This window comes from Trachemys scripta, chromosome 7, assembly GCF_013100865.1.
Source record: "Trachemys scripta elegans isolate TJP31775 chromosome 7, CAS_Tse_1.0, whole genome shotgun sequence".
NCBI classification, from domain to species: domain Eukaryota; kingdom Metazoa; phylum Chordata; order Testudines; family Emydidae; genus Trachemys; species Trachemys scripta.
The window spans coordinates 114,234,101-114,260,302 of record NC_048304.1 but is presented as its reverse complement, the minus strand read 5'-3'; the positions used below and the strand labels follow the sequence as shown (position 1 = coordinate 114,260,302).

General features: G+C 42.8%; 1 protein-coding gene across 6 annotated transcripts in view; it reads left to right on the top strand.

Moving 5' to 3' along the window:
- Positions 1-1,042: 1,042 nt before the first annotated feature.
- ATRNL1 (attractin like 1) overlaps positions 1,043-26,202 on the top strand; it is a 1,006,335-nt gene continuing 981,175 nt past the window's right edge. For 5 of the 6 annotated variants that reach the window (XM_034775240.1, XM_034775241.1, XM_034775242.1 and 2 more), the window contains exon 1: positions 1,366-1,655. In XM_034775240.1, the coding sequence (XP_034631131.1) occupies positions 1,375-1,655 (281 nt within the window). In that variant the 5' untranslated portion in view covers positions 1,366-1,374. Of the gene's footprint in view, positions 1,656-26,202 lie in introns of all 6 variants that reach the window. The other variant, XM_034775239.1, reaches the window with a different exon arrangement.

Below are 26,202 nucleotides of genomic sequence, written 5' to 3'. Positions count from 1 at the left end.
CCCTAGTGTTGGAAACAGGAATGGCTTTCCTCCTATCCAGCGATTTGTCCTGTATGAAAGAGGAAAAGTTGCCCCTGAATAAGGCAGGGCGCTCTGAATCCAACCCAAACCAGAGTGTGGTTTTCCCCTTTAGCGTGTCATAGCGGTTAGACATATTTTTGAAATCCTCCTCCCCGTGCTCCTCTGAAGGTTTGGAAGACCCGCTTCACTTCGTGTTTAACAAGACAACAAACCCGTGGGCGCAGTGCGCTGTCCCTCCCTCGTGCAAAGCCCAGCCAACAGCGCAACGCGCTGTGCCTTTAAGGGGCTCCTCGGCTGCACATGCTCAGCTCTCTTTGTGGGGTAGTTGGATTGTCTCGCATGTGAAGCAGCTGCAGCAGCAGCAGGAGGCGGAGGGTGGGTGGGAGAGAGCATTGCAATCGCAGCCCTTTCTTTAGCATGGAGGGGAGGGATTTCTGTTGACCGGCAGCCACCAACACAGGTTGATTTATTTAAGGGGGCAGGGCGGGCAGAGGTGTTTGGGACAAGGGAGCCGGTGTATCACCGGCCGAGGGCTACTGTGAAATAACCCCCACTGCGGGGGCTGTTAGTCCGCATCCTTCCCAGGCCAGTTGCTCCGGCGGCGGCGGCACCACCAGCAGCAGCCTGGGCTGGTGCTTGAGCCGCGCGCGTCCGCCAGGCTGAGGCGCGGGGTGATTCCTCCCGAGAGGAGCCGCCGCGCTCGCGCTCCGGGCCTGGCGGAGCGAGCGGCGGCTCCGAGCAGACCAAGGCAGGAAGCGGGGCGGGGAGGCATCACACCGGCCAGGCGGCGCTGAGCGGAGATTATAAGGAGCCCTGGAAAATGGCTGCTTGGAAACTGTCCGCTGGGACAGCGGCTGGCTGCTAATCCCGCCCCCCCCCCAGTAGGGGGGCAGATAAGAGCTCCCCGTCCCTCCGCTTGCGACGGACCCCCCCCCCGCTCCCGGGCCGCCTGGTTGGGGGATGCTGTAGAGGGCTCGGGAGCGCTCAGTCCCCAGCTGAGGGGAGAGGAGGCGGCAGCTGCCTCCCCGCTGCTGCCCTTGTGGGGTCCCGTTATCAGCGGCGACGGGGGAGCTGGTGAGGCGGAACCGCACGGTCACGAGCCAGGCTCCCCCTCGGTGGAGAAGGGGAGCGGGGCTGCGAGGGCCGGGCTCCCCCTCACGGGTGGCGGCGGCGCTGGGCTCGGGGAGTGGAGTGGACGGGGGGGGGGGTTGGCTCGCCCTGACAGGATTAATTCTCTCCAGGACGGTCTCCCAGCGGCTGAGGGTGGGGGCCGCCCGCAGCCTCTCAGTGCCGCCGTCCGGCGCGGGTCGGGTGGCCGGGCGGGGGTGTGTTCCGAGCCGCCCGGCGGAGACGATGGATCTGGGGAGCGCCTGGCGGAGGGTGGCAGGCTCCCCTGCGCCCCACGGAGTCTGGAGACCTTGTTCCTCTTCCCCCTGCTGCTCCGCCTCGCTGCTGGATGTGAACAGCTGGCTGCTCTTCTACGGCGTCCTGTACCTGGTGCTCTATGCCCAGGTGTCCCAGTCCAAGCCCTGTGACAGGACCTCCTGCTTCTCCGGGCGGTGTGTCAACTCCACCTGCCTCTGTGACCAGGGCTGGGTAGGAGACCAGTGCCAGCATTGCCAGGGCCGGTTCAAGTAAGTCTCTGCTTAATGTATGATCATTCCCCCCCCCTCCCCCGTTTGCCTGTGCCTGGCATGATTTTGTGGGTGTGCGACTGAAGTGGGTTACAGAAGTTGGAGATGAAATAGGCCCACCACACACAAGTCCTCTCCCCCCCCCTTCCCCTGCAAATGCAGATCAGATGTTGAATTGATGAATACAGTTTTAAAATTTTTATTAAGGCTAATGTTAAAATGATACACAGGTTAAGGAAAGAGTGTCTGTCTTAATACTGCTGTCCCTTCTGCGACCCTTATGAAAATGACCTGCATCTCCAGGAGCTTCCCTGGTGAAGGAAAAAACGTTACTACATTTGAATGATTTTCCTTCAGAGGACTAAAATCTTTCTCCCATTCCACTTCTCCTCCCACCAACCTTCTTTCAAGTGCTCTAACAAGACAGGCATTAATTAACACACACCTAGCATTATATATATATATATATATATATATATGCTTTCCATTCATTATTGAACAATATAATATGGGTTAATTATGGTTCTGTGGGAAGAAGAGGTGGTGTTGGGGTGGTGGTGCTCAACTTATGAAATCTCCCTGCTAGGGCTGAATGAGTCAAAGAGATTGAACTATGTTTTCACTCCTGAAAGTGGACTAATACATGATGACTGGATAGTGCGGGGGAAGCATACACTGATACCCTGATTTATCTATTCTGTGGATACAATGGAAGATTGAGTTTCTAGCGCTGTCACTCTGATCCTTTGCTAAGCTTGCTTAAAAGGAAGTTAGCATAGCTCAGTGGATAAGATACTAGACTGGGAGTGAGATGACCAGTGTTCTGCTTCCAGTTTGCAACTAATCTGTGGCATGACCTTAGACAAATCGCTTAGCCTCTCTGTTTTCTTTACATATCCGATATGGCTAAATTGTACACACCCTTTCTTAGGAAGCACTTTGAGATCTACAGCTGAAAAATGCCATATGATATCTAGTTAACAATAACAGTGTACTTGATATCTGTAAGAGGCAACATCACAAATTATGTCTTCAAGGGGAATTTAAAAAGAGAATACTGTCAACTAAATCATTTAAAACCTATTTAGATTTGGGTAAAAGTGTTTTTTTTTTTTTTTTTTTTTTTCCCCCCCCCCCTCTTTTGGCAAATGAAAACTGAACAAGATGGCTTCCATGTTATCTTTAATAATTATGAATGTTAAAAAATGTTTGATTTTGGGTGCAGGTGAGCAAAATGAGCATACTTTTCAGGCAAACAAGTCACTCTAGTTAACTTAAGGAACAGTTACAAGACATGTTGGCTAAAGTAATGTACCTGCTCTGGGAAGAGCAGAATTTGCCTGAGAACTTAATGATCTTGTGTTTGTTCCATTAGTGAGTTGTTGACTGACTTGGAAAAGGGAGGGCAAATATGAAAGATGGAGATATTAAGCCATTTCATCTGCATGCTAACTACAGTTAAAATTGATATGTTAAGCACGTGTGTGAAGGATTTGGGGTTTTGTAACTGGTCAGTTACCCTGGAACCATGGGCTAATTGTCAGGAGGATTGTGAATGACAGGAGGGGAAGCCTCTGTGGATCTTCTTTGTGTACAATGATCAGCAGTAGACATGCTTATAGAGCCAGGAATGCCTTGCTTCAAAGGGATTATCTATATCCTGTAGCTTGATGCCAGTCACAGCATATCCTAATAGTACAAGGGCTAGGTCAAACTTTAATCTTTTGATTAAATTTCAAAGCTTGTAATTAATGAATATATTCTCTGATGGGTTACTAAAGCTGATGACACTAGAATGCCTTTAGGCATTAGCCCTTAGAGGAATTTTCTTGATTATTTGGTATTAAAGCATTTGTTTGTTTACATCAGTTGCATTTGTCAGGTTAACTTAATGGCCAGAAGCAGGTTGGTTACATTTTGCCTCATGGCACTCTACTCAATTCCAGTAGAATGCTAATAATCCATCCTCACCTAGAGGAAGGTCTAGCTGTATATTAAAAGAGCAACATTTCCTTAGTTAAGTGCACAATGTTTAAGACTTGAATCCTTGGGGGTTTTGGTAAAATCAGAATGCATTTGTCATTAGCTACACTATTCTAGGGTGCATATCATTAAGTGTCACTGATGCCAACATTATAATTTTGTTACAGAACGAGCTTTTTGCTTATTTGGGAGAACTGCTTTTAAAGATACACTGGTCTGGAAAAGTTATTGAGATTGGGTGCCATAAAGCTTTACTTTTGAGAAGAAAAATGTACCGTACTCTGTTAAAACTATGTGGTGGTAATATAGCATTGTAAAGCCTTACCCAATCTAAGTGGGGGCTGTGTAAAGTTTGCCATTATTTGGTAGCACAAATGACTTACAAGCCATGAAATTTAGCTAGGTGCTTAACAGTGTGATGATTAGTGTATTGTAAATGTCTAGAATAGATAGCAGCTGGAATATGGGTGCAGAAGGGGGAAAGCGATATCATAAGCTTTGCCTTGCAGCCATGTGATTTGAAGGCCTTTTTGCCTTGTACAGAACATGGGGAGGCTTTCTTGTTATAATGGAACTAGCCTATCCCATTCTCATCTGTCTATGAGGCAGAACCATCTGCTGTAGACATGTGCAGCCAATGGTGAGGTTTTTCACAGTGACACTTGTAGGTGAGGACTGTCTGTGACCTCACTGACGCTTGTTGCTCCAATCAATAACAATTATTGTAGAGAATGTTTCAACAAGAGCAGAGATGTTATTGATAAGCATGTTGGACTATTGTACATGCAATTAAAATTAAAACAGGATGTAAATACAAGGTATACAAAAATGTTAATTGAATATAGAATTCTGTCCTGACTTTGAACATGCCTATATTATTTTAAAGTGGAGTTCTATGCTTCAACAGTTTGAAGTGTGTGAGAGAGTGGGTACAAGGTTAAAAATGAACTTTTAACTGATTTAAACTTGACTGGTAGAGGTGAAAAGCGTGTTGGGATTCTTTGGGATTTTAAGGTGAGGCTTAATACACACAGAACTGGGATCTTTCTTTAAAATAAAGTCTTCCTTCCTGGAAAAGGATCTATAATTAGTTGAGCTCTGGGAATGAGTGACTTGAATTAGCAAACATTGAAAGCATTAACATAAGGGAAAGACTCTAGGGAGTCTTGGGGCCCATTAATTCTCATGTGAGAGTATTTTTTTTTTTTTCTAAATTGAGGAATAGCAGCCTAGTAGAGAGACATCAAAGATGATTGATCAATCTTAGTAAGCAGGTGTCAAAATTAATTGACTGATTCCATGGTAACCTAGCTTTTCCTCTATAGGGAATCTGTTACCGGAGGTAAGATTATTCTCTAAATGTTGCTTTGGGATGGATGAAAGATAGATAGGGGAAAAAGCGAATAGGTGAAAATAGTAGCTAAATCTTTGTTAAAGTGCATTATTTGCTTCCTCTCCATATATCTACATTGTACTTTCTCCTGAATGAAGAAAACTGTGCCCAGAACACACAACTGAAACAGAGTAAGTACTGACCTACAGCAAAAATTGGAATGAGAGGGCGAAGTTTGGATTTTTAAATCAGATAGACCTAGCCAATAGAAGTATATGGAAAGACATTCCAGGGAGCATGGGGGAGATACCTCCATGTCTATAAAGTACCTAACAGACTTTTGGATGTTAAATCAATAACAATGCCGTTCTCTGTCTGCTGTCTGTCACAATCCATGTGCTAGTTCAGATCAAACTTGCCATTTTTCAGCGGATTTGGTTTTAATAATGTTGAATTTAACACTGATACAACATTTAACTCAGACCTTTTCTGCCAGCTTTGCTGTCCCATAGGCTTTTATCTGTGGACTCCTTTACTCACACTCTGGATATCCTTTGTAGAAAGCTGTGTCCATGAGGAGTAATGTACCACCTGCCCCAGTGAGTCAGCAGAACCCACTTAACTCTTTCTTAGGAGGATTAACACTTGCTAACAAAGAGGGGTGTAATGGGTACTAGTCTGCTACAAGATGAGATCTGAGCAACTATTTAAGTATAATTTTAATGCTTCAGTTGAATAGATAGTCAAGATCTGTGCTAAAATTCTGGGGGATTGATTTTTTTTCTTACATTTTTTTTCAATCTTTGTGTGACTTTCAAGTGCCTGTCCCAATGTATCAAGTGCTTCTAGGCTCTAGGGTTTATTCCTTGTTGTACTGTTTGTATGGTAGCATCCATTACAGTCAAAGATAACAAAACCTTTCCCATTATGACACCAAATTCATATGCTTGTAATTTTCCAGATTGTTCACCTTTGAGGCTGACGTTTTCCAGACCTATTCTCTGCTGACAGTGAATTTTTTTTTAAGAGGTTAAATTGAAGTTAAATACAGATATATTCTTTGCTCTTTTTTCATATTATTTCCCACTCTTCAGCAAAATACAACATTAATTGTCCACATCAAAAAACATTAAGTGGAATATCCAGTCACACAAAAACACTATATAACAGGTAAACAGGAAGGAAATAAAATCTGTTGTTTGTAGGGGGACAGGCAACAAGCCAGGGAGACACAAGTTATTACAGAGGTAGGACTGAGTGGACTTGTAGACTCTAAAATTTTACATTGTTTTATTTTTGAGTGCAATTATTTTCTGTACATAATTCTACATTTGTAAGTTCAATTTTCATGCTAGAGATTGCACTACAGTACTTATATAGTATTTTTCAAATCACCTAATAGAAATATTTGCACTGTAAAAAAGGTAATAAAATAAATATAAAGTGAGCACTGTACAATTTGTATTCTGTTGTAATTTAAATCAATATATTTGAAAATATAGGAAACATCCAAAAATATTTAAATAAATGGTATTTGTTTTACAGAGCGATTTAATGATGCAATTAATCACGATTAATTTTTTAATCGCTTGACAGCCCTGATCCGTACTAATCTGAGCAGCAAGACTCCTCAACAAACACTTACTAAATTGTATTTCCCAGTTTCATTGAATTCACGTGTATTAAATACTTTTACTGGATTGCAGTGGACTCCCTCCATGTCCTGAGAATTAGTGAGGCTTGTCAAGGCTGAATCCCCACTCTGTCATTTTGAGTACGGAAGGTGGGGGCCTGCATGGATTTTAAAAATTAATACTTGCTACTCCAGGCTTGTATTAAACTCCCAAGGTTACAGCTTTTCTCTGACCTTGGCTTGGTAAATGCTGCCACCACCCAAATGCCAAGAATCCCGTTGGACCCAGGACGGAGCACTTGGGAATTCCTTCCTGTGGGGTACCCTCAAGCCCTTTCACCCCCTCTGCGGGGAAGAGCTCAGAAAGAAAACAAAGGAAATTAGTTGTTGCTACCCCAGCTAATAAAACAACATGCACAAAACTCTTAGGACACCAAAAATCCAGTCCTGTTCTTAAAGGTAAATTTTATTAAAAATAAAAAGGAAGAAAATACACCTGGAACGTAGGCTTTTGCTAGATTTTAAAAGAGCAATTCCAAAAATTAAGCACCCAAAATAGCTTTCTTGGGTGTTCATCTTGAAGGGTACAAGCAAACAGAAGCATCTGGAGTTATCACAGAGGAGTTCACAAGCCTTAAAAAATAAACAGAAACAAACCTACTCGTGTCTTTTTAGACATTCCCTAATTTTACTTGCATATCTGAGGCTTCAGATAAGTAGGTTCGAGGTATGAATTGATAATCTCTAATCATACCCGGTTTAAAGCTGCTTACAGCATTGTCTCTCTGTGTCCCTGCAAGTCAGAGAGAACAACAAAGAAAGGGAAAGTTTCTTTCCCAATTTTAAACAGTTCTACCTCCCCACTTGCTCTTTTGGTCAGGTGCCCACTTCCTTTTCTTTACCTGGGGGGTTAACCCTTTACAGGTAAAGCAAGCCGAGAACAGCTACCAAGAGGGATTTTACAGCTAGCTGGCTGGCTGGGTGTCCATCAAAGGGAGCTCTCCCCTCCCCCCCTTCATTTATCATAAGGGTGAATATTAGATTCAACTTTTCAGAAGTCCATATGTGGAGAAGAAAAAGTTGTTGGGAGTGGGTAGGGTGTGGAGAAGGCAGCAAAACTTCTGCTTCCTCCTTCCCATCCCCCAAGAGTCTAATAGCATCCGTCTTGTTATGTGGGCTCATTGCTGATGCCCAGATCCAGCAGAGTAGAAATATTATCATCTATAAAGTCTACCAATTGTGCAGTGGGGATTCTGAGGTTTCATGCAAGTTTTTTTTATATGCTAATTAGTTTGCAAGTTATTTTGTGTGCTGGACAATAGGTTATATTAATTTCTTGAAACTCTGTTACCATCTTGTCTTTTCCATCAGTTTTAGACAAGTCTGACTTTCTGGTGTAATGCCTACTGTGGGGAGCATAAATTAGAGGTCCCACTTTATTATCCGGTACTAGGAATTTACTCCCTTGTGGCTTGAACATAATCAGTTTTTTGGTTTAAAGCTTTCAACAGCTGTCTAATAGAGAGCTCTCTTGTAGTCTGAAGTCTGGAGATTGTCACCTGCTCCTGCAGGTTCTTTTCAATGGTGTAATGAAGTAGGAACTAGAAGCTTCACTTTTAGCACTTTTACCTTCATTTCTCATTCTCTGACAACTCAAAAAATTCCCAGTATATTGTAACAAGAGTGACTCTCAGGAGTACTGATAGAAAATTCCGAAACTTTATTTCCTAGTTCTGGTCACGGTTGCAAAAACGCTGTGCTATTATAGTGGACAGTATCCACTGACTCCAGAGGTTACAGTTATTATATTTGGTATTAATTGAGTTCTGGTGCTTTATACTTTTTTTTGGCAAGTTGTAAACATGCACATATCTGGCTGTATGTGCCAGGTTCTTGTGGCAGTTGCGTGCTGTTTCTGTGTGTGTGTGTGTGGAAAGTTTAAACAAAATTATTTCAGCTGTTTCTTAGTGAGAGGAGAAGAAGAAAAATAATCTTCCTATGGTGAAAGCAGCTTTCCCAATTTTTTTAAGGTTTGATGTATCGTTGAAAATTATAGCAGCATAGCTATTTCGGTCAGGTGTGTGCTGACGTAACCCCAGTGTATGGAAGAGTACTTCTGTTGATATAGCTACTGTTGTTCGGGGAGGTGGTGTTCCTTCACCAATCGCAAACCCTGCTTCTGTTAGTATATGCTGCATCTACGGTAAGGGGCTATACTGGCATAGCCATGCTGGTAAAGTCTCCATAGTGTAGACATACCCTAAAATACAACTACAGCAAAAACTGCTGAAGGCTTAAACTAAAAAATTAGCATGGGATTAGTCTTTGAGGACAAGCCCTTTGTATTGATATAGAGATGTTTGGGGTTGTAAAAATATTAAATTGGTCTGAAAAGTTTGAAACAAAAACAAGAAAATGCTTTTTGGAAATGAGTTTTCCAACCAGCCCTAGGCATGCTCAGTAGTATCTGCTATGATTAGTTCTGCCTTTGTGACATTACTGCACACTTCTGTGTCCTGTCTGACCGGCACAGGGGCAGTGCAGTTTCTGAGCAGGAAGAAAGACATTTGCTCTTAGGTTGTCACTGGAACGGTTTGCATAAAGCAAGACGTTTTTGTCTTGTTGAAGGCCAAGATCATGCAGAAAAACTTACCTTAACATCAGGAACAGGAGATCTTGAGTACCGGAGAGAATCACTAATCCTGTAATTTTAGGGGCTTTGTGATTATTGCTGTATTCTACAGTGTGTGCCATTTAGATCCATATGGAGGAAACTCTCTGGCCATAGATCTCCTTTCTTCCAGGTGGAAGAGAAGCTGTGCCAACAGCAATAGTGCCCTCTATTTCTTCCATAATGGACCTTACAGAAGGATTTCCACATGGCCAGGGGAAGGAGTTGGACGCTGGGAAAGAGTAATCAGATCCATGAAAACCAGGCAAAAATGATGATAAAGTTCTAAGCTATAATATATGTACCATGTAGCACCTCTCCTTCCCTCCACACACCATCTCTGGGAGCTTTCATGGTCAGAGAGAATCCCTGGTAATGAGTCTGGAACCATGGGGAGTGATGTCCGTGGGGACTGATCTGTCAAATTTGGAGGGCGTAGGCAATGACCTTTTTCTGTTGGGGTGAGGGGAGTAACTGCTGCCTCCTTCCCTGATAGTGCAATGTAAGGGAGTTTCTATAAGATCTTCAACGAGTTTTCCTCTCTCTCTCTCTCTGTTTCATTTAATTTGGTGAATGCTCATATCGTATTTGTCTTTGGAAAAATTTAATTACATGTAATTTAAGAAAGTATGTTGCATATTATAACTTTTTAAACAGGTAACCAAAATATTATGAAGGTCACAAAGGATGCCTTTAAAACCCATCATTTTCAAATGGCTACTCTCATTTTAGCCTAATGCTGGTGATGTCTGTGTTGACCTACTTTTTTTTTTTTTTTTTTTTTTTTTTACTTCACTGTAGATATTAGCGATGTATATGTCTAATATGTTTATGCAGGATGTTGATTCTTTGACATTTTGAATAAGTAATGGACTGGAAAATATACCTTGTTATCAGTACTATATGGAATTTCATCTTTCTAAATCTTGTGCACTGGCTATAGGGAAACATTTGTAACTATAACCCCAATAGTTGGCTGCATATTTGGGAATCAGTAGTGGTTCCCACTGTACAGTAAAGTATTGGTAAGCTTAGCTTTCACTAACTGCATAGTGCAAAATATATGATCTTGGCATGATTTTATTTTTAGAAGCAATTAACATAGTGGATGTCCTTATTTAAAATAAATAGGGTAGATAATGCAATTTGATATATGCCACTGTAAGTACTTGTGTGTGAGGTTCACAACATCCTTTTACTGCTTGCCTGTATACCCCTCCTTCCCACAAGAGCTTCCTTGACGCCCTGTTCTGGTATTATTAAAATGTCCTCGGGCACTGTTTGTGTGACACCAAATATGTCAAACCACAGAAGTACTTGAAACTATTTAAGTAGTAAATTAGAACACTTGATATACAGTAACACATAGCGGGAGCTCTTCTAAGTATTTGAGATGGACCCAGAACCCCAGATTCCAATAGTCTTTAAGTTGGGAGCAGTAAAACTTGCTCATATGTCAGTATGTTGGATTTTAGTGTTTGGATTCATCCCATTATAGACACAGTTTGGGATCACAGTATAAAAACTGAATATTTTAAAGTAGAGCTTTGGCGGTACATCCAAATGAAAAGCAATTGAAAAGACTGACATTAAGTCTAGAGAGGAGGAATGAAATTCTGGCCCAACTGAAGTTGCAGCTAAAAACCCCATTAACCTTAATGGACTCAGGATTTCATCCCAGATGAGTAAACTTGGATGTGACAGAGATCCACAAAGCAGTGCTTAGGTATAGAGAAGGTAGAGCAGGTGACCAGATTTACTTTCTAATAATCCACAAAAAGAACATTCAGTAAAACTGAAAGACTACTAAATAAAACTGAATGGAAATATTTTTGTTAAACCACACTAATAAGAGTTCCACAGGGTAATCCTTGACACCAAGATCTAGTAGGATTAAAAATAAAAGGGTTTTTATGTAAATTAGAACATTCATAATTATATTAGAATATATATAAATGGGACTGAGCTGCAGAGTTTGGGTTTCTGGTACAAGCCAAAGTGTATAACATTTATTTTAGTAAGCAATGATATCATGACCTTCAGGGTCATCTTCAGAAACAGCTTTTCTTTTTCAAATAATCTTTTATACTATATATAAGCAAAATGCTTCCCCCCCCCCCCCCTTTTTTTTTTTACAGATCCTATTTTAAGTCTCTCTCTTTTTAGAAAACTAATTCAAACATTTAGTAAATTTAAACACCTGGGAGGGCACACATGTTTATGTACTGCAAGTATCTATAAACATTCTGCCAGGTGTTGATGTTGGTGACATCTGTAAATCCAGAGTAATTTACTTCATATTTACACCAGTGGAAGTAAGAACAGAGTTTGGCCTATAGTTTGAAGGTTGGTGGGAATATTGTACAAACTTGTGTGTGATAGTGGGGCGAAAATAAAATAATTTCAGAAATGTTGTGTAAAGGAAGGATTAATGAGTCCATTGGAAATCTGTGTTGAAAGATGTGCTTTGTCAGAGTATTAGACGTTGATTTAAACTTGAGTTATGTCAAGATGTGGTCACAAAAGGTGGATTGTCCACACATCAACTTTAGTATTTGTTAAAGGTCTGACTAGCTGGTGAAGGATTAGTTTAAAATTTTGTTAGGAGAAAAACCAGTGAGGTGTAGATGGAACTTCGGACAAATGTTATTAGGGAATAATTTTCTAGCAGTGTCGTTGGAAATCATTGTTCACCATTAGCTGGCATGGTTGTCATGTCCTTGCAGATTTGCGACAATAGCTGATTATTAAAGGATTTTTGGCATCTGACCAGGTCTTACTGAGGAGAGCAAAAAGGAAAGGAGCCCTAGTTCTCTCCACTTTCACTCTTCAGGGGACTGAGGTTGGGAGAACGGAAAATTCTCAAAAGCAGGAGAAAAAGAGCAGTGACCAAAGCAAATGGTTATAAAAGGACTCCTGAGGGAAGACCCACACAGGAAGTTTGGGCAGCAGGATAGACTGGCACAGACTGGTCAAGGTCAAAGAAGAAGTGTGGGAGAGAAGGCTCAGTGTTTCAGAACACAAGCTGTGCTCTGGAGCAAAAGGACTCTGGATGGGACCAAAGAATGGAATGGTGAGGAAACAAAGGCAGGAAAATGTGTGTAGGTTTTATTATTTTTATATAGATTTGTGAAAAGAGAAATAGTGTCAAACTTTTGTGCAAAATCTGTCTGTTATGTGCTACACCTACTGCATGACCCTGTTAAAGAGTTGAACCTGAAGCCTTTGGGTGGGGTTCTGGAACAGGGTATGTTTAAGATATTGTAATATCTTTGGGGTTCTGGGGGCCTCAGGTAGATGGGCTGGAGGGTGCCATTTCCATAATGGGGTAATATGCTGAGCATTTGTGTTCAGGAAATGTGCCAGAGAGGCAAGGGAGAAAACAGTGCTCCAGTTTACCAGTGTACATGGGAATTCAGTGTCTGGATCCCCTCACAGCAGTCTGGTGAGCTACTGACAGGAGGAATGTGACCAGATAGTTCACAGCAATACTGCATCTCAAAACAGTCCTCCTTTTCCCAGAGGAATCTGTGCTAGTGCAAGTAAATGAAAATGGAAAAACACGCATAGCAGTCTCGCAGATGTTAAAGAGCTGATGAGTACTATCAGACTCACTAAAATTTACATTCATATAAGATGAATGCTATGTCAACATGCAGGAAAGATGTTTGACAAAATGTTATTTCAAATACTCCCTGAAAATATTTGCTTTATTTATATAGCACCATGGTTCATTGTAGACAATTAAGGCAATGCCCTATCCCTTAGGAACTTAGTCCAATTCAAATTAAACAATTTAATGATTCTGATACGAACGGGCTATGGTGGGCAGAGGGTAGAGAAGACTGATAGAGGGACAGCGGTGAATGAGGAAAGTATTCTTTTTCTATGAGTGGTAGGAGTTGTGGGAGGTTTAATCAAGCCGAGAAGATTAAATACATTGTTTCATGTATTTCCTGATCGTTTCTATTATCATTAACAGGCCCAATTCTTCTACTCTTAATTTGAATAGAACTTTGACATTTATATGGAATAAGACATGATTGGTTGTGAGTAATAGTGATAGAATTGAGCCCAAACACCTTGCATTTTAACAGCTGTTCTGAAACATTCTTAAATGCTGTTAGTCAATGGGACATAAGCTTAAATGCTGTCCTAAATCAGGGCTTAAGGTATTTGTTGCCAGACTAAGAATGGATAACATTGAAATTAAGATGAGTTGTTGAAAGCTAGCCGGAAGGATGATCCATTGATTTGAGTGCTACCCTAGCTGTATGGAGACTAGGGTTGAATTCCTGGTCTACTAGAAGCTTTCTTTGGACCCAAGACAAGTCATAGGCATTGTCTACAGTAAATCAGCTTAAGTTATGCTACTTCAGTTATGTGAATAACATAACTGAAGTCAACGTAGCTTAGGCTGACTTACACTCTGCTGGGTTGATGGGAGATACTCTCCCGCCAACTTGGCTTACTTGGGGAGCTGGAGTACTGGAGTTGATGGGAGAGCGCTCTGCCATCAACTTAGTGGGTCTTCACCAGACCCACTAAATTGACACTGCTGCATCGATCACAGCAGTGCCAATCTACAGGTAAGTGTAGACCTGGCCATAGTCTCTCTCTGCCTTACGCTTTGTCTACACTACAGAATTTTGTCGGCAAAAGGCAGCTTTTGTCGACAGAACAGTGGAGGTGTACACACTACAATGCTACATTTGTTGGCAAAACAAAACTACCTCGATGAGAGGCACAGAGCTTTTTGCTGCAAAGTTAAAGCGACAAAGCATCACTGTAGATGCTGCCATTTGTTATGTCGTCATAACTGGCCTCCCCTCTTTCCCCCTCCTCCCCCCCCCCCCCCCCCCGGTATCCCACAATGTCCACCGAGACTGCTTTGCTCGCTGTTTTGAACTTAACTGTATGCAATGCAGCCATCCAGGCATGCGCCCCTCCCCTTTCAAAGTTCTGGGAAGTTTTGACTACTCTGCTATGGCAGCAAACAGCAAATCATTAACTCAGAATTCTGGCAATAGGAACACAGCTGTTGGGTGGAGGTGGGAGAGTGGAGGAGGGGAGAAAAGTGGGCTGACTGCTGTGTTGTATAAAGTCAGGGAGGGAGATGGTGGCTGATGTTGGGGTGTGTGTCACCCCCATTCCTCCTGCCTCAGGACTGGTTGCCTCCAGCTGCTGTCTGAATTTAGACACAGTATGCCAACACACTCTCACTGCCCCAACACACAACATATATACACATGCGTGCACACATGCTTTCTTTTTGGGGGTGGGGCAGACATGATTTGTGAATGGTTGGCAATGCTTGTTAAACACTCATACAAATTGAGAATGCAAGATAATAGGAGGATGCTTTTATTAGATGGACCGCATTACTCATGTGGTAGAACCACAGCTCTTCCATAAGTCTGTCAATAGAAGTGTTACGGCATAAACTAAATATATTGTGATGTGAGGTGCTATCTTCCCCTCCATTTTTTATTGTAAAAGTCTACCTTTAAGGCTTTTTAGCTTTTGAAGAACAATAGCTAGCATGGAAACAATTTCATCAGCGACACAGGTAAAGCTCAAGTCTCAATTTTCCAAGTGTTCTTTCTGTTGTGCAGAAGTACCATTGACATTAATGAGAGGGAGACATTGGGGAGACAGTCATTTTACATAACTGTTCAAAATGTTGGGGAATGCAAAACTTTATGCAATGATATCTATCGTGTGGGTACCCCTCAAAATTCACATCTTGCCTTTCTAGAGAACATACTTATCTAGCACTATTACTGTTGTACATCAGCACTTCACAATTTTTAATGCATTTGTCCTCAGCACCTCAGAGGCAGGGAAGTACTATTTTTCCTATTTTATAGCTAGGGAACTAACTCTGTCTAAACTATAGAGTTTTGTCGACAAAACTGTCACTTTAATTAAACTGCTATTGCATGTCCACACTATGCTCCTTGCGTCAGAGCGCATCCACACTAGCAGCTCTTACATCTACGCAGAGACCAAGTGCACTGTGGGTAGCTAGCCCACTGTGCAACTGGCCTCAGGGTGCTTTGGGAAGGGTTTGCAATGCCTCATGGGGTAGGTACAGCATCACATGATGCAGGTTTTTCAATCCCATCATTTCATGGGCATCCTACTAGATTGTCATCTGCTTTTCAACTGAAGTGGAGGAGAAGGGGGGGATAGTGTGTGACAGGGAGTGTGTGTGGGGGGGGGAGAGATTACTCTGGGGGGGGCATGTGTACATGAGAGTCTAGATACTTTCTTCCTTTGATTATTTTTAAATGGCAACTGAAATTATCACATACTTTAGGAGCTTGGCTTTAAATACAACAATAATTTATCATATTGTTGTATTTGAGTGTTTTCAGCACTAGTTTGATTGTCAGGTATGAATCCAATATAAAAATCTGTTTGGAAAATCTTTTAAATAAATATTTTCCTTCACAGTTCTGAAATCTAAACATTGCAGCACTGAACACTGAAAGAGAAACTTGCTTCATTGATTTCCACTGTCATAGATTAATAGAGTTCAAAGCTAGACGGGATCATTGTGTTCGTGTAGTCTGACCTCCTGTATAACACAGGGAAAAAGAATTCCCAGAGCATATCTTTTAGAAAAACATCCAATCTTAATTTAAAAATCGCCAGTGATAGAGAATTCCCAACCATTCTTGGTGAATTGTTCCAAAGGTTAATTGCCTTCACTGTTTAAAAAAATAATAATAATAATTATGCTTGCTTTCTGGTCTGAATTTGTCCAACTTCCAACCATTTAATCATGTTGTACCTTTCTCTGCTAGATTAAAAAGCCCATTATTAAATATTTGTTCCTCATGGAGTTACTTTAGATTGTGATCAAGTCCCCATTTAATCTTAGCTTTTTTAAGTTAAATAAATTGATCTCCTTAAGTCTATCACTATCCTCCTGTCATTCTCATGGCTCTTCTCTGAACCCTCTCCAATCTTTCAACATCTTCCTTGAATTGTGGGCACCAGAACTGGACACTGTATTCCAACAGCAGTCCCAGTAGTGCCAAATACAGATGTAAAATAACTTCTCTACTCCTACTCAAGATTCTTGTGTTTATGCATCCAAGGATCCCCCTTTAGGCCACAGCATTATTCAGGGAGTTCATGTTCAGCTGATTATCCACCATGATCCCCAACTCTCTTTCAGAGTCACTGCTTCTGAAGATATAGTCACCCATAATATATGTATGGCCTACATTTTGTTCTTCAGTGTACACATTTACATTTAGTCATATCAAAACACACTCTGCTTGCACCCAGAGCAATATGGATTACTTGGTAAGCTATATCAGTGACATAACTACCGTATATATTCGTTCATAAGCTGAATTTTTTTAGTAAAAAAGGGAAGCACCAGAGATGGGGGTCGGATTATGAAGCGGTATAGAGAGGGAGAGGTGGGACACAGCCCCTCCCCCAAACAGAGGGAGCAAGGAGAGGCAGCAGAGACAGAAGGGAAGAGGCAGGGCCAGAGTCTCTCCACTTCTGGCCACGCTGCTCTCCCCCTAGCCTCAAAAGCAGCTGCAGCTCCAGTCCCCCCGGAGCAGGCTGCAGACAGGTCCGAGACATCCTCCCCAGATAAGGTGGGAAGGGATGAGGAGAGTGTGAAGGAGTCAAGCAGAGGGCTGGGTGTGTATGAGGGAGGCTACCTTTTTGTTCATTTTTAGATCAATATTGTGTGTATCTATGCCTCATTGAAAGGAAAAATGTGTTTTGTACATGGAGATTCTATGCCTATATATGGTGAACCTTTCTTTGAAGGATATTTTGGGGTCAAACATGCTTTCAGGTAGCTATGAACATACCATTTCGGGGTAGAGAGGAATGAACTGCTTGTCTTTTATAGGAAAGAATGGTGCTATTTGAGTTGGGACTTTATTCTACTGTAGTTGGGGTGGCAGAACTGGGGAGATGGAGGGAAGGAAGGGCTAGTGCGCCCATAATGGAAATATCGGGGCAGGGTGGATCTGTTTCCACCTTCCCCAGATATGCTGAGGTGACTCAGAGTGGGACCCAGGTATGTTCTACCCCCATGTGCATGTATTGGGGGAGTGTGCATGGGTGGAGATGAGAGCAGGATCCAGGGGATGGTCTGGAGCAGTCGTGGTGACACGTGAAATCAGACTGACATCTGGGCAGCAGATTGGACTCCCTGGTCCTACTTTCCAGCTACTGTTACCAGCCTTGGGAAGGGACAGAAGCACGTGCGTCAGCTGCTGGTGGCACAGGGCACTAGGGTTGCCAGGTGTCCGGTTTTCAACTGGAATGCTCTGTTGAAAAGGGACCCTCGTAGCTCCGGTTAGCACTGCTGACTGGGCCATTAAAAGTCCAGTTGGTGGCGCAGCAGGACTAAGACAGGCTCCCAGTGGCTCCCAGAAGCAGCTGGCATGTCCCTGCGACCCCCCCCGGTGCAGGGGTTGCCAGGGAGGCTCCGTGTGCAGCCCCCACCCCAAGCGCTGGCTCCGTAGCTCCCATTTGGCTGGGAACCACGGCCAATGGGAGCTGTGGGGGCAGCACCTCCCGGCGAGGGCACCACTCTGAGCCCCCTGGCTGCCCCTGTGCCACAAGTACATACCGGCTGCTTCTGGGAGCTGCCTGAAGTAAGCGCTGCCCAGAGCCTGCAGGCCGAACTCCCTCCTGCAACCCAACCCCCTGCTCCAGCCCAGAGCCCCTTCCCAAAGTCCACACCCTAGCCCTGAGGCCCTTCTGGCACCCAAACTCCCTCTAGAGCTCTCACCACTTCCGCACTCCTAATCCCTTGGCCCCTGCCCCGAGCCCCCTCCTACACCCAAACGCCTCATCCCTGGCCTCACGCGAGAGCCTTCTCCCCCAACTGGAGCTGTCGCCCTCTCCTGCACCCCTGCCGGGTGAAAGTGAGCGAGGGTGGGGGAGAGTGAGGGGGGATGGAGTGACCTCAGAGAAGAGGCGAGGGTGTTCAGTTTTCTGCAATCAGAAAGCTGGCAACCCTACATGGCATCAGCTGCCAAGTATGAGGGAAGCACGGGGTAACAGGCACTGGCCACTAGATGCTGAGGGACTGCTGTAGGAATGGCAGCAGGAATTATTGGGATGCTCCTTCCCAGCCTGGAGGTCCCCTCCTCCCCCACCTCACATGGTCCCCAATCTCAGTAGCTCCCTTTGCTATCTATCCTATTCCTGCATGCTCCTGGCTGTAGTTCTAATATATGTAGCAGCTCTCCTGTTTTGTTTCTCTGGGGATCTTTTGAAGAATAACTTAAAATGCCAACTGAAGCTGGACAATGTTTTTGAGTCTGACAAGAAGTACTTGAACAGACAGCTGGTTTTGAGAACATGCACACTTGCGTGCACAGACGTGAGGTAATTTAGATGTTTTCTAGTGCAGCCTGTGACGAAGTGGGGGTTTTTCTTGTTTTTGTGTGTGTGTGTGTGTTTTCCAGTGGGTTACATGCAGAGGGAGTGGGATTCAGTGTCTCTGGGTGTTACTGGTTTAACGAGGTGAGGGGAGAAGGAGTTTATTACAGAGGACCGGAGAGGGAACTTGGGACCCCAGCTGATGGCCTGGAGGATGGATACCCCAGTGACTGGTGACCTGACGACCCGGCGACCTAGCTCAGGAGTCGCATCCGGTTCTGGCCAGTGGGAGGGTGATGGGCTGTGAAGAGAGTGACCTAACCAGCCGGTTCCAGCCAGAGGAGGGCTGAGAGGAGAGGAGGCCCAGGCCACCCTGTTTACTGCGGCAGCTCCAGGCACCAGTGCTCCAATCGCGTGCCTGGGGCAGCAAGCCGCGGGAGGCGCCCTGCTGGTCCCTGCAAGGGCGGCAGTCAAGCAGCCTTCAGCAGCATGCCTGCAGGAGGTCTGCCGGTCCCACAGATTTGGCAGCAATTCGGCGGTGGGTACGCCGAAGCCATGGGACTGGCGGACCTCCCGCAGGCAAGCCGCCAAAGGCTGCCTGTCTGCCGTGCTTGGGGTAGCAAAAAAGCTAGAGCCGTCCCTGCCTGTTTACGACCCTGTTTACCTGGAGAGAAGACAATAGACAGAGTCGGGGCTTGGGGCCGGTGATATCAGATGCCCAGCTGGGAAGCAGGGGGTTCTGGGCTGGAGAAGGGGAGCAGGTAGCGCCCACCTGGGTGCAGGGAGACTGGGATGTGCTGGGCTGAGGGAGGCCAGGCCTGAAGCCGGAGAGTTTCCTGTGCTGTGTTCAACTCTCAATAAACCCTCCTGTTTTATGCTGGCTGGGAGTCGCTCCAGTCTAGAGAACGGGGTTGCATCAACCCCTTTGGGGGAGGAGGCCCTGGGGGTCCAGAGCGAGTGGACTTTCTGAGGGAACCCACGGCGAGAAACAGGTATGCTAAGGCTCAGAGGTGCGGCTCCAGGAGGTGGAGGGGCCTAACCCCGAGAGAGAGAGTGGACCCCAGAGAAGGGCTCTCACTGAAAGGGGCATCCCCCACGGACCGCACGGGGCCAAGAGTGGGCACGATCTGTGAGTCTGTGACACAGCCTAAAACCTAATACTAATTGGAATATTGAGTCTGAAACCTCTGGAAAGAAACAGATAATTTAAATTTTACAGTACCATGATTCATAGGAATGGAATGTCCATATCTTTATTTAAAACTTCAAGTGATATTATATTACTAGTCATATTTTATAATTTAGAGATTATCTTTATGGTATATGCTCAACATTAAATAGTTCTACCTTTGTGGAAATGCTTCTGTCTCCTCTCATCTATATATAGTACTTCACACCTTGAAAGCCTTGTACAAATATTAACTGGCTAATCATCATCACAACAGCCCTGGGAAGTAGGTAGGTATTTATTTTTAGCCTTGTTTTATATGTGGGGAATCTGAGGCTAGATAATTTGCCCAAGGTTTCTAAAAATATTTTTATTTTCAAGTGAACTACCATTGAACTGCTTTGATTATCTCTGTCATATAAAACAGAATAGGAGTTTATTATTCAAGGAAGTGGATATCAAACAGATTTCTAGATTCTAGGGCTGTCAATCACAGTTAACTCACACGATTAACTATACAAAATTAATCGTGATTAAAAAAATTAATAGCAATTAATAAGTTTTAATTGCACTGCTAAACAATAGAATACCAATTGAAATTTATTAAATATTTTAGACGTTTTTCTAAGTTTTCAAATATATTGATTTCAGTTACAAGACAGAATACAAAGTGTACAATGTTCACTTAATATTATTTTTGATTATCATTTTTACAGTGCAAATATTTGTAAACAAATAGTATTTTTCAGTTCACTTCATACAAGTACTATAGTGCAAGCTCTTTATCGTGAAAGTGCAACATACAATGTAGATTGTTGTTGTTGTTACATAACTGCACTCAAAACCAAAACAATGTAAAACTTTAGAGCCTACAAGTCCTTTAGCGATTGGCTGAACAAGAAAAAGGACACAGAGGACTTGTAGGCTCTAAAGTTTTACTTTGTTTTGGTTTTGAGTGCAGTTATTTTCGTACATAATTCTACATTTGTAAGTTCAACTTTCATGATAGAGATTGCACTGCAGTACCTGTATTAGGTGAATTGAAAAATACTATTTCTTTTGTTTTTTATAGTGCAAATTTTTGTAATAAAAAAACAAATATGAAGTGAGCACAGTACGCTTTTTATTGTGTTGTAATTTAAATCAATATATTTAAAAATATAGAAAACATCCAAAAATATTTAAATGGTATTCTATTCTTGTTTAACAGTGTGATTAATTGCTCAATTAAAAAAATTAATCACTTGACAGCCCTAAATTCTTGTACTGAGAGATTTTAGAGCCTGACTCAGTACTCTTAATTGAAATTGTATGCTTTTGTTGCACATAAGGGTGCATATTGTGCACCTGCTAAATCAAACAAAAAAATTGCGTAATCACTTGTGTTTAGAAAGCTAGTATAATCACATTGAATTCATGGGTGACCCTATTAAGTTCTTGAGAAGTGCTACGTGCCCTCATTTTGAGTGCTCAGGATCTTGCAGACTAGGTCCTAGGTTAGCTTTGTGTTATTACACTGATCATACCTGATGATCCTACGGATTTTGAGGAGAAAAAGCTGACAGTGCCTGAGTACATTCAGTTCACATAAGGTATTTACAGAGAAAAATAGGTTAGATAATTTTTTCCAACTTTATTTGCACCATTAAAGTACATCTGCTGGCACTGTACTATCTGTCTGTCTCTAACATTCAATCTGATAGTTATTCTCCAACATGAAACTTAGGTGTGGTGCAATGTGAAGAAGTGCTGATACTCCCATAAGATACTAACTTTATTTTGGCTGAATTTTACAGTAACAGTTGGACTTTTAAACTGAAAAAAGGAGACTTAATGACCCTTTTAAATATGTCTCAGATGTATATCCTTAGAGTTCACCTTTGAGTTTGTGGTACAGTAGATTGTTTAGTTCAGTAAAGACTGCAGCAACGTGCTGAAATAGGATTTGAATGATAGCATTTTTCTTGTTAGGTTACTTTGCTTTGACAGAGATTTAAGGTTAAACTTGGCAGGACCTCTAAATGTCTTTTTTAGAAGAGCAGGTACCACCTTTTAAGTTCTTGCATACTAAAATGATTTCCTTGCTTTAATGGGTTTAAAGCAATTCCTTGACATACGTCCTGTTCTACAGGATAGTGCTATCTTATTGCTTTAAGTTTACCTAACTCATTTTAATAATGACTTTTTAAACATTGGCTAATGAAGACCAAAGCAGGTGTATGTAGTTCAGACTTGCTTAGTTGCCCTAGAGAGGTTTTTAAATGGCAGTTAAGTCTTATGATGGTTTATCCATCTTAATAGTCCTTCAGTAACTATTAAGTTCACTGTACAATATGTAATATTGTGACTTATACTGTATCATCAACCTTTTGTAGTCTAAACGTTCCATTTGTCTCTTCTGGTGAATGTTTAAAGAAAATTATGGTGGTAAACTCTCCTGTGTTTCAACATCAAGAGGTTACTACAGGTAAAATGTATTTTGTCTTAGCAAATGGCAATATGACAATACAGTAAGTTGGCTGGAAGAACTCCTGTTTTCTGTGGTTTTGCGGTTACGCTGTTGTGGCTGTGAGCCACTGATCTAAGGTTAGAAGTTAGCATTTGCTTCTGATGCTATTTAAAGGTATACAGACTTTGGGTAAAGAACCAGTGATGTGCTGGACTGAGCTCCCAAGAGTCTGTTAACATTATGCAACAAAATTGAAAAGAGACTTGTGATGGTTTTTCACTGGTTCTGATGAAGTCACCCTCACCATGACTCTCAGATACTGTTAAAGCTTCCCTGCCAAAGAGAATTTACCACTGAAGCTCATAAAATGGCAATGGACCAAATGGATATTTTCAAAAGAATTCCAGGGGGGATTCTCCATCCCGCTACATCAGTGGTTCTCAAACTTTTGTACTGGTGGCCCCTTTCACACAGCAAACCTCTGAGTGTGACACCCTCCCCCTTAAATATTAAACATTTGTTTTTAATTTATAACACTATTATAAATGCTGGGGGTGAAGCAGGGTTTGGGGGTGGAGGCTGATGGCCCACAACCCTCCATGTAATTTTGTGACCTCCCCCCCCCCCCCCCGAGGGATCACAACTCCCAGTTTGATAACCCCTGGCCTACACCTAAGTTGTCCCAAGCCCCTGCTTCCATTTATACAAGCTGAATATGTAACTGTACTATGTGTGATGCTGGCAGGCTAGGTGCCAACTCTTGCCAAGGTTCCCATGTCTCAGCTGGACACTGACAGATAAATAGATGGAATCTGTCAGGCTCACTTGTGGATTAATATTGCTAAAATAGGTCTTAGAACTATAAGAGAGAATTTTGCCTCTATTGAATGTTTGTGAGTTGCTGCATGCCTTAATCTTACTTACGTTATGTGTTCATATTGTAACGTAAATTTTATTCCTGGGGGAGCTATTCACCAAAAAATTAAAAATTTCTGCACACAATATTTTAAAATGCTGCATATTTTATTTGTCAAAGTAACACAATATAATCATGCCAGTTTCAATTATTGTGGTAATTTATTTCAAAATACCTGTCAACAAGTAAGTATGTAATGATACAGGTAACAAAGATTCAGGAAATGTTTTTTGACAAATAGATTCCTTACTAAGCATATTAATACAGGACTTTGAGTAATAATTCATTTAAACTATGATACAGAAACATATTTGCCGCACCTCTCAGAAGCAGGGGCAAATGTTTGTGGCCAAGTCAAGGGTAATGGAGGAGCTAAGGGAGAGGGAAGTAATTGCTGGGAAGGAGCCTGGGAGTGAACTTGGAGGATTGTTGGTGTGTTTGGGAGAAGTATGGAACGGGTTTTGTTTTTTTGGGTGGGGAGAGGGATTATTAGGGAGTTGGGGAGCCTCCCCCAGGCATTCTCTGGCTGACCCCTAGCCTCTGTCAGTCAGGTGCATCTGCACCCCCTTCACATGTGACCCTGCACCCTTACTCAGCCACCCCTCCTCCTTCATCCCAATGTGTCCCTGAACTCCCCTCCCCATGTGGTCCTGCACACCCACTCCCATTCAGCCCCCACCTCAGTCTGTCCCCCCACTAGCCCTTCTGAACCCAAGTCTGTGACCCCCAGCATTCCGATGTGACCTGCTGTGTCCATCCCCTGTATATGACCCCATGGACAGGGTGCTGTGAGGAACGCAGCCTTTTTTCCTCCCTCTCAGCAGAGTGCAGCTGCCCTCTGTTCTGGTGCCACAGCAGCCCCTGGTGGGTGAAAAGCATAAATGCAGCACCTCTCTGGCCACATTGTCTGCAGAGCAAAAATTTTTTGTTCTTTTTTTTTTGGGTGGGGGTCATGGAGTTCCCCTATGAGTAAATATTTGAAGCATTATATTATGAGCCACTGTGATGATATGAATCGCCATACAGGAGAAGAACTTTTAATTAATGTAAAGAGCTGCTCTTCTACAGAAATTGTTACACCCTTCCTGAAAGAGGAGACTCAGCAATACCAGATGGGCTATGATTAGATTTTACAATTGGAAATTTCCTACATCGGATTGAGAGACCATCAATAAAAGAACTAAAGACTACTATTGATCTTCTCTCCTCTCCGTGAAAATGAGTTATGCAAGTGGATTCCATCCGTCAGCTGAATTTGCAGCTCATAGCACATCCAGGAAGGAGATTAACAACCCCAAACCAAAGAAACTAAGGATTCTGTGCTGCTTGGACTCTGTGTGGGGTAAAGTGTTTCTAGGTGTAAGTAAGAGATTCCCAGCTGCTTAGTCTAGGTTAGCCCTAAAGGACAATTAGAGCTTGCTGATTATGGAAGCATATATTACCTTTTAAAACCTAAGACTGTATGTAACTCATTTATGTGTCTGTTTGCAGGCTTTAACCTTGTAAATAACTGTCTAATATCCTTTTCCTGTTTATTAAAATCATCATATAGTTTAGTATAGGGTTGTCTTTGGTGTGAGACCTAAAGCACGATTGGCCTGGGGTACGTGACTGGTCCTCTGGGATTAGTAGTAACCTGAATATTGCTGTGATTCTTGGTGTAAGAGGTGATCTATCAGAGAGAGAGAGAGAGAGAGAGAGAGAGAGAGACTCACTTGATTGGCAAGACAAACCCAAAGGGACTGTCTGTGATTCTGTGTTAACTCTGTTAAAGTGCCTGAGGAGTTTGCATTTAAGTTGAGAACCCACAACCAACTTGTTTGTGCCCTGGTTTTTAGCAGTCTGAGTCCTGAGGTTGATACTCAAGCTCTTGCGTCACTCATGGGAGTGTCAAACTATGTACTGTTTATTTATAAAATTTTACATATTTTGAGCAAATACACTCAGCATAGGCTTATTTGCCAAGTGGGCATGATGTCCTTGTTGATGGGTTTCAGAGAATGTTTGTTTTTCCTTTAAACGGGGAAAAAAAATATTTTCAGTAATCTGTCCCACCTGATTATCACCTTTTTTAATAGAACATGTTCATCACATGGTAAGGGAACATTTTATGACAGTGCCAGAGGTGAAAAAAGTCGGTACGGTCTGGTACGGTGTACTGGCCTGAACCGGCGTCTCCGAAGGTGATTTAAAGGGCTCAGGACTCCAGCTGCTGCAGGGAGCCCCGGCCCCTTTAAATGGCTGCCGGAGCCCCGGGGCTCCTGCAGCCGGGCTCAAGCGGGGATTTAAAGGACCCAGTGTTCCGGTCCCTGTAGGAAGCCCCCGGCCCTTTAAAGCGCCGCCTGAGCCCTGCAGCCGGAGCTCCGGCGGCACTTTAAAGGGCCCGAGGTTCCCTGCAGCGGCCGGAGCCTCAGGCCCTTTAAAGCACCGCCGATGATTTAAAACTGTATCAACAAAACAACGAGGAGCCCTTGTGGTACCTTAGAGACTAACAAATTTATTTGGGCATAAGCTTTCATGGGCTAAAACCCACTTCATCCGATGCCTGGAGTGGAAAATACAGTAAAGAGATATAAATACACAGCAGATGAAAAGATGGGAGTTGCCTTACCAAGTGGGGGGTCAGTGCTAATGAGCCAATTCAATTAAGGTGGAAGTGGGCTATTTTTAACAGTTGACAGGTGTTCCCCAAGTTGTCCCCAAAGGGGTATTTAAATCATGTAAACAGTGACACTGAAGAAGTAACTTAAACTGTTGAAAGTTTGTTTTAAAAAAATTGTTTCGTACACAGTTATTCATCTTGCATAAATAGATTTAGGGTAAGATTGTTAAACTGTTACTCATGCTGAGTAGTCCTCTCCTACCATAAATAGTAGTCTTAAAGTGAATGGGATTATTTGGAGAGCAAGGTATTACCCAGATTTACTTTTATTATAATCTGCCTTTCCTAATGGGATTGTTTCAACTATTTTTCTTAGGTGGTAGTTGTCTGAAAGAGTCCTTTAAAGCATGTTGTGCA